The following is a 14821-nucleotide window of genomic DNA, read 5'->3' as shown; positions in this document are numbered from 1 at the left end:
TAAACACTGCTTTTTATAGAATCAAACACCTTTGCCAAATCGACATGACTATTGCTTTGTACCACACCCTGTTGTATTATACAATTATTTCTAGAATTCCAGCTTTAATTCTTAGCCTTAATCTCCTAAGTACGTTTTCAGGAGTCAGTTTAGCGTTGGCTGAGTTTTGGACGTAGGGTGTTAAATAAAAGGCCCGATCATACCGCAACAACTTTGCTGGAGCGTTCCTGGAGCGGTGAAAAAAATTCATTACAGCTCGTTACCGTTCACCAGAAGTTGTCCCCATTAAGGCAACGCCATATACGCTCAGTCACCGCTTATGTTCTCTCCTACCGCTCAGAAAGTTTTGAGCTGCACAAAATATTGCGAGCGGTGAGGAGCGGGCAATTTTCCGCTCCGGGAAAGTTCACTATCTCTCCAACAACGCCCAGTCAAAGTTTGGCACCCCTAGACGACGTAAGGTCGTAGACACTTTGGTCCGCTTAGCCAACGCAAACATCTTGAACGCTGAACCACTGCTGCTACGCCAGCTTGCCCGGGCGGTGATTAAACGTTGCACAAACTTTGATGGAGCGGTTGTAAGCGTTTTACGAGCGGACATGGGATTGCTTGAATGGTGTCGGGCGTTGAAGCAACGATCGACTGTGGTGATGAACTTTTGTTTGGCGTTTGTATAGTGTAGTGGTGTCGGAGCGGGACCAGAATTTGGCTATAAATACGGGGAGAAATGGATCTGGAGTCTATTTGGAATTGAGTTGCCGTTGTCTGCAGTCCTGATTTACATCGAATTTGCTCAAAGTTACAGTAAAACTGTACTACCATGGATGCTGTACTACCATGTATTCTGAGAGAGTTGCAATGACTGGTGCACTAGTCCAGCAGCAGAATAAGAACCTCCTTAGATTGCAATAAGCTTTTGACAGAATGAAAAGAAAGAGAAGAAGGAGTGGCATAGTTGTGTGAGTCAGACAGTGGATACTGAGAAAGCATGGACATGGACTGTATGACACGCTGATGGTAGAGCTTAGGAATGAGGATCTACAAGCCTTCCAGCACTTCATGAGAATGCCACAAGCCATGTTTAATAGTTGTACAGAGGCTGGCCCCGATATTGATCAAGCGAGACACGAATTATCAAGCAATCCCTACGGCACCTGGGAACACCTACAGAGAGATGCAATACGCCTGGAGGGTTCCCCACAACACCATCAGTGTGGTAGTCAGAGAAGTGGTAAAGGCCATCATTGAGGAGTACACACATGAACTCTTGTTTTGCCCAACAACTGAACAAGGATGGAGACACCTGGCTGACAAATGGTACCAGAGATTGAGCTTTCCCCACACGGTGCAATTGATGGCTAGCAAGTGGCCTGAAAAGCCCCTCGTTACTCTGGCTCAGAATTTACAACTACAAGGGATTGTACAGTGTGTTCCTGTTTGCCATTGTAGGTTCACCTACATTGACTTATAAGGTTATGGCTCATCCTCAGACGCTAAAACGCTCCCGTCGCAACAACGCTATACCAACGCCGGCTTCAGCGGTGCACCGCCAAGGCAACGCCCGTGTTTTTGATTTTTTTTCCATTTTGTGCAAGGTGACGGGCGTTGTGGAAATTCGTTTCCCTCTCCCTACCGTTCCGTTCGGGTGGTGTGACCGGGTCTTAATGGATGCAAATATTGAACGCAACATTTGGTAACAATCACTTGAAACATTACACATGTGTTCTAGATTGCAATCGTAGGTCTCTGACATTGATGTTGACCAATCTTCAGCTCTGACTTGGAATTGAACTGTAAACAAACAATTTAGCAAGATTCTATGGAGACTAGCTCGCAAAACAGTTTGCCATTTACTCAAGAATTTTACGTATAGATTTCAACAAAATAATTGAAATACCATTTGGAAAATGCCGAGTAAAGCTGCCTGAATAGTAACAAAACTTTCGTTCCGTTCAATGTGTTATTTAAACTGATGTGTGGTCAATCAAATGAATGCACGGTTATCCTATAAATATCTATAACTGACCTGTGCTATTGTTTATCAACATCTCATGTTTAATCAAATAAATTGGTAAAATGTGTATGGTTAGCTAATATGCTTTACGAAAGAATGTCTGCTTTAATACTAGTATGCAAAACAAGTGGCGGCCGTAAAGTCAAGTCTCTATAACAATGATTCATTCCCTAAAAAAATATGTCGACAAAACCGAATCTGTACATAATGTATTTCTGCCAAATTTTACAAATTTTAAAAGTGATTTTTATTTGCATTTTGTATTCTTTTGAAGTTTTTGCTTTTAACGTTATAACAGGTGACCGAGAGGTATTAATCGTGCTTAAAGTTGGAAATTGGGAAAGAAATTACGAAACGTCAATCAACGTCCGTATAGCAGATATTTACAATAACTTCAATGTATATACCATTCCAAACATTTCGGTAAGTTAGCAATTTGTAAAGACTTAATCTAGCTGCTTTGATTAGTTGAGTGATTCTATATTTTCGCAGCTTTTTTATGTCCTAAGTCAAAACATTTGTAAGTTTATATACAAATATATAATAAGAGATTTTACTAAAAAATGCTAATGGACACGAAAAATAAAGTTGAATTATCGTAAGTTTAACAGTCTCCTGTTTTTGACGGTTATAAAAACCCTTCAAAATTATATCAGATGCCTTTAGAGCCAATATGTGCTGTACCTATGCACACATAACATCATTTGTGAAAAGAACTTACACAGCTTTTGACAATTCAACTTTTTTTGCATTGTCTTATGTATTAGCTAGTCAACTATGATGTAAAACATACATTTCCAACATTTTCGTAATAGTCTTGTAAATTTGAAATATGTCCCTAGAGTCTGTGTCATTCTTGTAATATAATCATAAACAGTGAAAGTATTAACTGATCCCTTAACTATTATGAATAAAACCATAAAGTAACATGTATTCTTATTGTCACTGTCGTAACTGAAGTGTCTTTTGTAACTTTACTGTCACACAAGTAACAGCACATAAAAATGAAGTTATTACTTTATAAAGGTCTTATCAGATGGTAAGGAAGTAACATTTCATAACATTCAGATGATCTTTACATCTTAAGATAGAATGCTTTACATTAAATGCACTAAGCAATAATTGTAATAGAAACTCAAATACCCTAAATATTTACGTTTTTAAAAATCCAGGTGTATGAATCATCTTAACTTCATATTAAGAACCTTTGTAATATGAGTTCATTGTTCTTTTGAAAAGAATAATTCTAAACCTTTTGCATTATGAGTAGTCACAGTATCCACTATTTAGCTGTTCAATGTAAAAGTGTAAAACAGGAAAGCAGAAGTCTGTTAAAGTCAATGCCCGTCGGACAAAATAAAACATATTGAGTTTGCAAAAATCGTTTTTCATAATTGGGAAACTATCCCTTGTCACACCACAAAAAAAGCATTCATGCGTAATAAAACATCTAGAAGCAAATATATTCGAACTTAAAATGTTTCAAAAATATAAAATGCCTCAGTTACGAAATCTCAATAAGGCAGAGTTTGAAAATAATGTTTTACTAACACATTGGAATAATAATTAATAAGGTTAGCAAGATTTGAGAAGTCATTTTAAAGAAAACATTATTACAAACAGCGTTTTCTACTTTTTTTGTCGCCTGCTACTGAGAAGCGGCGAAATATAGGGATCACTTCTCCATCGTCTGTCCATCCGTCTGTCACAAAACTTGTTCGGACTCTACTCCCCAAAAACTACTGGTGCAGTTTCATCCAAACTTATTTTAGTTGTGCAAATCGTTTGTATATTCTGGTTTAATGATTTTTGTCAGAATTATGACGTTGTAATTAGTTTTGTGCCCCCACTATAGGGGAGACGGCATTTAGATTTACCCTGTTCGTGCGTTCTCCTGTTGTGTCGCATGTAGCTCTAAAAGAACTTGAGCCTAACAGAATTTACAGGAATGTTGATAATGTTGATCAGCATGTGAAGTTGTGCACATGAGGTTTAGCATTTGGATAATTTCAGATTTGTCAAAGTTATTGCTCATTACTTAGTAAAAATTGGGAATTTTCAGTTTTTATCATGCAAAGCTGAAAAAGTATTTGACCTGGCTTCATGAAACTTCACAAAAAAAGTTGGTCAGCATGTGTAGTTGTGCACCTTGGGACTTGCTTTGATATATTTAATATTTGAAGAGTAATTGCCATTGATTTGATTTGAAATTATTAGCTTGTGCCGCGAATAAGTCAAAAAAGGTTTGACCTAGAGTCATGCGACTTTATAGAAACGTTGGTCAGTATGTGAACATGTGCATCTGGGGATTCTTGCAGTATTTGTTATTGCCATTGACATAGTAAAACCTAGCAATTTTCCACTTGTGTTGCAGGTAAATCAAAAATATTTGACCTAGTCATGAATCTTTAAAGAGAAGTTGATCAGCTTGTAAAGTTGGGCACTGAGAGTTTTTAATGACATCGTGTACCCAACTATTTGTTAGGGAAATATGTAGAAATTGTTTACCAATATTGAGTCTGCTTTCAAATGAAATCTCGTGGGACTTCAAGCTTTGGGAATTCTAACATCTATTTTTAGTAACGGACCATACACTATTTTAAGTACTGTACCATTTTAAATAAATATAATATTTATGAAATAATTCATGAATCATCACTCAAAACAATATGAATTCAACATGGTTTTGGTACAACGTCTGTTATTGAATAAATACACCGTTATTTATAATTGCAAAGCCATTTTTTCAATTGGGTCACAGGTCATGCAAAGGTATACGAACCTAACTTCTTGCAAGTCACGTGACTTTTACGGCAGCATTTAGGCGAATGTTATTAAAAGTAAACGCACTGATAAACCTTGAGGCATTATTTTATCAATTTAACCTTTTTGTTCAAAAATATAGACTGAAGAGTACAAATTATATCTAACTACCAGTATATAAATAGCCTTTGTCCAGATAACGCAAATTGATTGAATTACAGCATGACATAAATATGTCACAGTTCCGGTTGACTTTCGATACAGGATTGGCTTTAGCGAACAGGTCTAGCAGTACTATAAAACCTGTTTGCTGAAGTCTCTTTAGCTACAGTATTTGTAGAGTTATTGCCATTGACATAGTAAAACTTTGCAATTTTCCACTTGTGTTGCAGGTATATCAAATAGTATTTGACCTAGTCCTATTGGAAATTATCTGCGACAGCTCCTAAATCCTAAAACTTGTTAATCTATATCAATTAGTCACTGAAATACGAGTAAGTGTTTGTACACAATTTGAATTGATACATTGATTAAATGACACGTTTTATACGTAGAAAAAAGCTTAATTTTTAATTGAGAAATTAAATACCAATATTTAGTTTTACTTATCATGCTTTTAGTCAACACCAGTTCTTGATGTAGATGGTGTAGATACGACTGAATCAGGGGCTCAAATGATTCGTGACTATATCAAGGGTGACTATTCCGATGTTTTAGACAAATTGCAGTCCATCTTTGATAGAACTGCTATCACAATGTATTACATCTCTGCTGTATGCAGCAATATATACCTCATAGAGGTAAGTCTTAGCATAATCAAATTGATGAATATTTGCAACATGGAATTTATTATGCTCCCCGAAGGTTGAGCATATAGTCGCCGCTTTGTCCGTCCGCCCGTCTATCCATCCGTCTGGCCACTTTTTTTTGTCAGGGACAAATACTTTGAAAAAACAAGAGGTATCAATATGAAACTTAGTAGGTAGATAGATCTTATTGACTAGGTGTGCAGTGCACAAGAACCTGTCTTGCCTAATTTTTGAATTATTGCCCTTTGTTAATTTTTACACTTTGAACTTTGTCCGGGACATAACTCTAAAACTATAAGAGGTATCAGCGTGAAACTTTGTAGAAAGATAGATCTCCTTACGGAGTTGTTCAGTGCACAAGACCCGTTACTCTGCCTTGCCTCATACTTGAATTTTTGCGCTTTGTTTCTTTTTAAATTTTGAACTGTGTCCGGGACATAACTCTTAAACAATAAGCGTTATCAACATGAAACTTTGCAGATAGATAGATCTCATTTAGTAGGTTTGCAGTGCACAGGAACAATATTTCTGCCGTGCCTAATTTTGAATTATTGCTCTTTGTTTATTTTTACACTTTGAACTTTGTCCGGGACATAACTCTACAAGAATAAGAGCTATCAACATGAACCTCTGTAGGTATATACACTTAACAAATCTTATAAGTGTGCATGTATAAATGGTTTCATAGGTGTATCAATATTTGCCCGATCATGCTGAAATTTTCAATAAATACAGAAAAAGAGACATGTTATCATTATTATTAATTAACATCGATGTTACATACCGTTGTAGATAAATTTATGGTTTATGAGGAAACTAGGTTACCAAAGAAGTTGCTTTGTACTTAATGATAAGACTTCTCAGGTAGTTTGGTGTACACCAATGCCAGACGCAACCTACAAATGATACAGACAAGTAATTACTAAATAAAAACATGCATTTTATGTTCGTCTTTGATAGAAACTGAATTTAAATGATTTTCGGCTTTTACAATGCAACTGATGTAAAATAATTATTTAAACGAATAAATTATATTACCAACCTCTGTTTGGTGTACTCCAGCGTTGACAAATCTTAGGGCTATGCCACGCTTTTGTATAGATAATCTACCCATGTGGTGTTTTTCTGATTTGTCGATCTCTATCGTATCCGAGAATATTATGTGCAATATTATTTCACCCATTCTTACAATTTTTTCGTGCATTGTGTGAATTCCGTTCGTTCATGGCTGAACGTACCTTATAATTTCAATTGACATGCTTGAGCACATGAAATGTGTATAGTCAGAACACAAATTTTTGTAAAAATATATTGATAAACGAAAAAGTTATAAGGATAAAAAAGGTGCACACTTATAAGATTTGTTATGTGTATATCTTATTGAGTAGAAGTGCATGTCCGCGGATAACTATAACACTATTAGAGATATCAACATGAAACTTTGAAGGTAGATATATCTCATTTGACTGCAATGCTAAAGCGCCTAAACCCAGCCTTGTCTAATTTTGGAGTTACTGCCCTTTGTTCATTTTTACACTTTGCATTTTCCCCGGGACATTACTCTGAAACTATAAGAGATATCATCACGAAACTTTATAGATAGATAGATCTCATTTAATAGAAGTGCAGTGCAAAAAAAAACAACAAACAAACAACTCTTCCTTACCTAATTTTGGAGTTTTGCCCTTTGTTCATTTTTTTTTATACTTTCCTGTGCCCAAAACCTATCGGGGAGCATCGACAGGTTCAACCGGCTTTTGTTCTTTTTACAATCGCCATAGATTGTGTTTTGTGTAGAATATCAAACTTGCATTACCATTACTAGAACTAAATATTTGTAAATTGAATTCGCAATAGCTACAAGGCAATACATTCAAACCTGATTTATTATATAAAGATATATATTAACACGTTGCTATGAACCTTTCTTTTCTCAAGTCACTTTCAAAGAATGACGCCTAAAATTGTTCACAAAATACAGTTATATATAGTTTTATCTATTTTGCAAATCAATTTCATGGTACGTTATTCAGTCTTAAATTTCAGTTAAATGAAAAAGAGCCTGTTGTTCAAAATGTTTTAAACGAGAAAGGCAATGGTATGATTCTGGACTTGTCAAAATACGGGAACAGTTCCATTACGAGTTTTCAAGACACGCTAAAAGAGACCCTGAACAAAACGCTGGACCCTACAACATTAATATTGCAAGAGGTCAATTTATTTTCTTCTTTGATAATTTACTATAACAAAGTTTAGATCTATTCTCTGTTGATTATATGCTCAAACAAGAGGGCCATGATGGCCCAAAGTCGCTCACCTGTATATAGGCCCCCCGGAGCGGGGCCAGTTTAAACCCGAGGGCTTTTATTTGAACAAACTTGGTTGACACCCATTAGAAGATGTTTCATGCTAAACATCTAAGGTCTAGCTTATTGGGTTTTCTAAAAGAAGATTTTTTATGTATATATATATATATATATAATCTATATATATATATATATAAATATATATGTATACATATTATGTATATATTATATATATATATGTATATATATGTGTGTGTGTGTGTGTGTGTATGTATATATATATATATATATATATATATATATATATATATATATATATATATATATATATACATATTTATATATATATATATATATCTTATATATATATATATATATATATATATATATTGTATATATATATCTTATATATATATATATATATATATATATATATATATATATATATATATATATATATATTTCATATATACACACACACACCAAAAAATGCAATACATATATATATATATATATATATATATATATGTATGTATGTATATATATAATATATATATATATAATTACATATGTATATATATATATATAATATGTATATATATATATATATATGTATGTATATATATAATATGTATATATCTAAAAAAAAAAAGTCGAGCTAATTGAATGACCCTCGGGGCGGGGCCAGTTTTGACCCCAGGGCTCTTATTTGAACGAACATGGTAGACATCCATTAGAACATGTTTCATGCTAAATATCTTAGCTCTAGCTCTTTGGGTTCTTTCAAAGAAATTTTTTTAAGTTTTTTACTATATGCATATAGGGAAAATCAATGACCCCCTGGGGCGGGGCCAATTTTGACCCCAGGGCTTTTATTTGAACAAACTTTGTAGACACCCATTAGAAGATGTTTCATGCTAAATATCATAGCTCTAGCTCTTTGGGTTCTTTAAAAGAAGATTTTTTAAGTTTTTACTATATACATATAGGGAAAATCAATGACCCCCAGGGCGGGGCCGATTTTAATTCTAGGAACAAAATTTGAACAACTTTGGTTTTGGATCTATAGATGATACCATAGACCAAATATCAAAGCTCTAGGCCATTTACTTTCAGACCATAAGATTTTTCAAGTTTTCACTATATGTATATAATGAAAATCAATGACCCCCCGAGGGCGGGGCCAATTTTGACCCGAGGGCCTTATTTGAACAATCTTGGTAGAGGTCTACCACACAATGTTTCATGCCAAATATCTTACCTGTAGCCTTTGCCAATTCAGAGAAGAAGATTTTTTTATGTTTTACTATATACATATTAGAAACCTATGACCCCCCGGGGCGGGGCCAATTTTGACACACTAGGGACAAAATTTGTACAACTTTGGTATTGGACCTTCAGATGATACCATAGACCAAATATCAAGCTCTAGGCCATTTACTTTCAGACCAGAAGATTTTCAAGTTTTCACTACATGTATGTAATGAAAATCAATGACCCCCGGGGCGGGACCAATTTTGACCCTAGGGCCGTTATTTCAACAATCTTGATAGAGGTCTACTACACAATGTTTCATGCCAAATATCTAATCTGTAGCCTTTGCCAAATCAGAGAAGAAGATTTTTTTAGATTTTACTATATACATATTAAGGAAAAACCTATGACCCCCGGGGCGGGGCCAATTTTGACACTAGGGACAAAATTTGAACAACTTTGGTAGAGGACCCATAGATGATACCATATACCAAAAATCCAAGCTCTAGGCCATTTACTTTCAGACCAGAAGATTTTTCAAGTTTTCACTATATGTATGTAATGAAAATCAATGACCCCCTAGGGCGGGGCCAATTTTGACCCTAGGGCCATTATTTGAACAATCTTGATAGAGGTCTACTACACAATGTTTCATGCCAAATATCTAATCTGTAGCCTTTGCAAAATCAGAGAAGAAGATTTTTTTAGATTTACCTATAGACATATAAGGAAAAACCTATGACCCCCCGGGGCGGGGCCAATTTTGACACTAGGGACAAAATTTGAACAACTTTGGTAGAGGACCCATAGATGATACCATATACCAAAAATCAAAGCTCTGGCCCATGTACTTTCAGACAAGAAGATTTTTTAATTTTGTGTTTTTTGAAATCCTTTTCTGGCCCTGTGACCTACATATGCAACAGACCGGAACCATTTGAACAACTTTGAAAGGGGACCACCCAAGGATCATTTCTGTAAAGTTTGGTTGATGTGCAGTCATTGGTTTCAGAGGAGATGTAGTTTATGTGAAAAGTTGACGACGCACGACGCACGACGCACGACGACGGACGACGGACACAGGGCGATCACAATAGCTCACCCTGAGCATTGCTCAGGTGAGCTAAAAATATGACAATTTTAAATTATTCTAATCATCATATATGAGTTGAACAAATTTTAGATTTTCGTTTGAAATCTGCATTACATTTATTACATACATATTCGCATATATATGCACAAATTTCATTATTTGTCTGCTAAATTGTGCTGATCACCAGGTTTCTATTTTATGAATTAGCAGGCGAAGATTTTTATGCTTCTGCTTTATAATTTAATGCCATTTTATTCTTTGTGTTTATCGATTCTCATAGATCCTACATCTACTGGCTTAGCTCAATAATGAGAGCCCAGAAGTCAAAAAATAATGATAATGTTCTATCATTTTGTGGCTTTCATCATTATATAGTTCATCACTATAATATAAGTGTAAATTAATTATATCTCAGGTCCCTTTTTTGCAAAAAGAAAGCAGCGATAGAAGTGCAACAGTCTGTAAAAGCCTACAATTGTTACATACATTTGCAGCATTGTACAAGTGCTTAATTGCAATATAAGACACATTTTGAGGAAAGTTCTTTCTCCCAAAATCATCATCAAAGACTTGTTTAAATATATGAAACTTTCCTGAATTTAGACCTTATTGTGAAAGTTACTGTACCACCTTGAAACATAACTCTGTTATCGATTGAATGAGTTATTTCGAATTCTTTCATTATCATACAGGCATTGTAATGCTGGTTCCTAACATTGTCTGATGAATTAACTAGTCGTCTAGCAGAAACTAATTTTACAAAACAATTTGATAACTTTTTCTTATGTCTATTACGTTTTATTTTGGTAACTTTTTCTTATGTCTATTACGTTTTATTTTGGTTATCGGCGTTGTGATTTTTTTACCTTGGGTTTTATTACTGTAAACTGTCTTAACCTATCGATATAAATTAACTTAAAACTTTAATTTCCTTTTAATCTTTAATCATTATATAACAATGTGATATTGCTATTGAATAAAGTAGTAATGATGTAATATATTTTGAAGATGTCTTTTCTAAGAAAAATTATATTCAATTAACAGTTCCTCAAAAGCATGACAGACACTGTGACACAAATTTCTACGAACCTTAACGAACACCCAGAGAACGTTACCTACAGAATAGTGTTTTCAATTGTCACAAACGCCTATTCAAATCTTGCATCAAAAGCAGACTTCATTGACAAAGCAACTACAGTACAGTATTTTTTGTTATTTCTCGTCAATTTTTCTTTTAGATTATATTTCTGTTATTTTGTGTAGAAGATATACATATGATACAACATAACTAATTTAAATGTATATATCACGCTTAAAGACGATTATAAGAAATATATATTTACTTTTCTTTCTCTTAATTTCAGGGTCGGTTAGTGAATCTTGTAGAAAGTACTGGATCGAGAAATGTTGGTATTGACAATGAGGACGAACTGGAAGAAGTCGCTGAACGTATACTTATGCCTTTTCAATAGCATTTATTAATCCCCTTCCTCGTAGCGGAAAAGGGGACTATAGGAATTGCCTCTGTTTGTCAGTCCGTCCGTCCGTCCATCCTTTTGTTCGTCCGTCCGTAACACTTTCGTGTCCGCTCCATAACTTTTAAACTGCTGAATAGTTTTTATAAAATAACTTGGCACAAGTGATCACCATAATGAGACAATGTGCAGAGCGCGAGCGCGATAATTGGGTTGCTACCCCCAAGGTCATGGTCACACTAAAAGGTCAAATGTTAAAATGTCTTCATTTCATAATAAAAAGTCTACATTTCGTGTCCTCTCCAATTTTTTTAACCACTGAATTTTTTAGTGATCACCATTAGTAGAACCTCCTGTTTTTTAATACCTTGGCACAAGTGATCCCCATTATGAGACAATGTGCAGAGCGCAATAAATGGGTTGCCATCCCCAAGGTCAAGGTCACACTTAAAGATCAAGTGTTAAAAGGTATACATTTCCGGTCCGCATAATAACTTTAAACCGCTGAAAAGTTTTTTTAAATAACTTAGCACGAGTGGGCACCATCATGAGACGATGTGTAAAGCGCAATAATTGAATTGCTACACCCAAGGTCAAGGTCACACTTACAGCTCAGATGTAAGAAAGACTACATTTCGTGTCCGTCCATAACATTTAAACCGCTGCAATATTTTATGATAACTTAACAGAAATGATCACCATTAAGACACATACACCATAACATCAAGGTCGTGGCTGGTAAAAGGTCAAGAAGTACATATTCATTACTGCGGAAGGGGATTTAGCTGTCCTTTAGACTGCCTTGTTTAACATTAAATCACCTAAGTTTTAATTCCATTATAGGACCGACATTTTATACATTTATATTGTAAGTAGTCCTTTAAGGTACATATTAAGATTTCGATTAAACAAAATGCCTGTGATGTAATAAAAATAGATCAATAAATGTATATAATGTCTCTTTCATACGATATTTTGAATACACATATTCATTCTTAAAAATCTTTCAAGGCCGAGATTGCGGTAGGGTTGCGGGGAGCGCGAAAGTAAGGTGTAAAAGACGAGATAGATTATAAATCATTACAACATTTTAAATAATGTATTTCCCCCAAAAAATGGTTTAAATATACAATTAGCACTGACGGGAATTGCGCTCATATGTATGTGCCGTTAAATGACGTATGCGTGACGTTAGAGTACGTCACTTTCTATGTTTTGTAATATAAACGTTAGTAGTTTTGAATAGACGTATAAACCAGACACAACGTGTTGTACATTATTATCGTAGTATAATACCCTATCCGACAAGCACATTTAGTCATTAAAGTGAGCGGTCGTAATTTGCTTCTCAGGCACGCATCAATATCAAGAACGCAAGTTCTTCTCGAACACACGTGGAGTATTATTAAAGTTTGAACCTACAAGGGAAGAAATAGAACGCAAATCCTGAAATAAAAGTACACAATCTATTAAAATTTCTCTTCGTACATATTCGGAAAAATCCATATCATGTCTGAAAGGGGTTTGAGATGTTCACATCTAAATACTGTGAAATATGCCGAAGAAGAGCTATATCAATAATTATTTAGCTATCTGTGACAATATGCAAGTTAAAGCTGTAGATCAACATGGTTATTAATGAATGAGAATACTATCTCCTTATTTAATTTGGTTCATGTAAAGTATATAATTATTGTTGTATTGTTTATGGAACTTTATGATACAATCCTTATTTTAATAATACCATGGGGACTGGTATAAGGCATTTCTCTTTACGCCAAAGCTATATATTTTATTTGAATAAAAGGTCTGGAGATATTATATCATACTAATAAACAAAGCACAATAAAGCTGTCAAATATAATTATTTTACCTTGGTGAAAGCTGTTGCTGGCATTTATAATTCTGTAAAGTTTGTAAACGGCTTTGTGTACAATTCAAAGTTCTATTCAGATACTAACAGCCGGAACGCATGTGCCAGGGTATCAGAATTTAGGCACCTACGACATATAGCCGATAACGTGAATGCCCAAGTCTTGTTCGAAATGTAAAATTCGTTACATTCGGAATGTGGATATATGAAATTAAACAGATTCATGATCATACCACATTTGGTACGTCTATATATGTAAAATGTATTAATTCACGGATAGAAATCTTGGTTATCATTTATACCGTGAAAGTTCTCGAATGTTGTCGTATAAAAAAATCTTGTAAGTAATGAACGGCGCTTGGTACTATTATCGCACAAGAGTAACTGCCATAGATAATTGTATATGTTGCTGATTATTACACACCTCTAGATGCAACCACGGAAACTATGTTATATTTACATTATAGTGACTTTTAAAAACATTGTCAGTGCAATTTCAAATAATTGTTTCAGAGACATTTCGAATGTCAATGACCGTATCTGGCGCTAGCGTATCCAGTTCCCTTGACCAATACCGGTCAACAGATGATATATACAGTGCGATGCGCCAGGTATGATATATTTTAAATTAACCATGTATATACATTTCATATATCAAGGTGTATATCATTGTTATTGTCGACTCGAACGCAGAAAAACGATCACCAAAATTTGTGTAGCCAAATCTTTAGCTACCAAAATGTTAAAAATAAAAATATATAGTCATTTTGCATTAGTCTTTAGCATTCAACTGAAAATTTACTCGCGCAATTTTCTTATTCACTTTTGTCACACTGATTTGTAAAACGTTTTTATAAAATGTTGTGACGTTTAAAAATGTCTGTACCAACAATAAAAACTAACAGTTTCAATTGAAATTAAAAGAACAAAAGATTAAATAAAACTTATAAAGATATTCAAGCTTTAAGGCATGTCTGTTCAGTTGGAATGTCATGTACATTTTCCGAATGTTCAACCACAATTGATTTGATACATTTGTATCTTAAAGAAATATTTTGAACATATCATTGTGTTTTATCTTATGATTGTGTTGAAACTGTATGTGTAAATCTGAATCTGTGTGAGATTCTTATTTGGATACACTTATTATATTACACTTTTTAATATAAAGCATACGTATGGCATTAATCGTAAAGGAGGAATCACATAGCTTTATATATATATATACACCTCA

At 34.3% G+C, this 14821-nt stretch overlaps 1 protein-coding gene across 1 annotated transcript in view; it reads left to right on the top strand.

Annotated features, from left to right (window-relative positions):
• The window catches only part of LOC132724739 (uncharacterized), a 55254-nt gene that overhangs the window by 24835 nt on the left and 15598 nt on the right, over positions 1-14821 (top strand). The window contains exons 19-24 of the mRNA XM_060709697.1: positions 2313-2437; positions 5398-5577; positions 7633-7797; positions 11284-11436; positions 11604-11688; positions 14101-14198. Coding sequence (XP_060565680.1) covers positions 2313-2437; positions 5398-5577; positions 7633-7797; positions 11284-11436; positions 11604-11688; positions 14101-14198 — 806 coding nt within the window. The remainder of the gene's footprint in view (positions 1-2312; positions 2438-5397; positions 5578-7632; positions 7798-11283; positions 11437-11603; positions 11689-14100; positions 14199-14821) is intronic.

This window comes from Ruditapes philippinarum, unplaced genomic scaffold (assembly GCF_026571515.1).
Source record: "Ruditapes philippinarum isolate M1 unplaced genomic scaffold, ASM2657151v2 ctg502_1_1_1_1, whole genome shotgun sequence".
In the NCBI taxonomy this organism is placed as follows: Eukaryota; Metazoa; Mollusca; class Bivalvia; order Venerida; family Veneridae; genus Ruditapes; species Ruditapes philippinarum.
The sequence above is the reverse complement of the archived record's forward strand: the minus strand, read 5'-3'. Positions and strand labels throughout refer to the sequence as shown.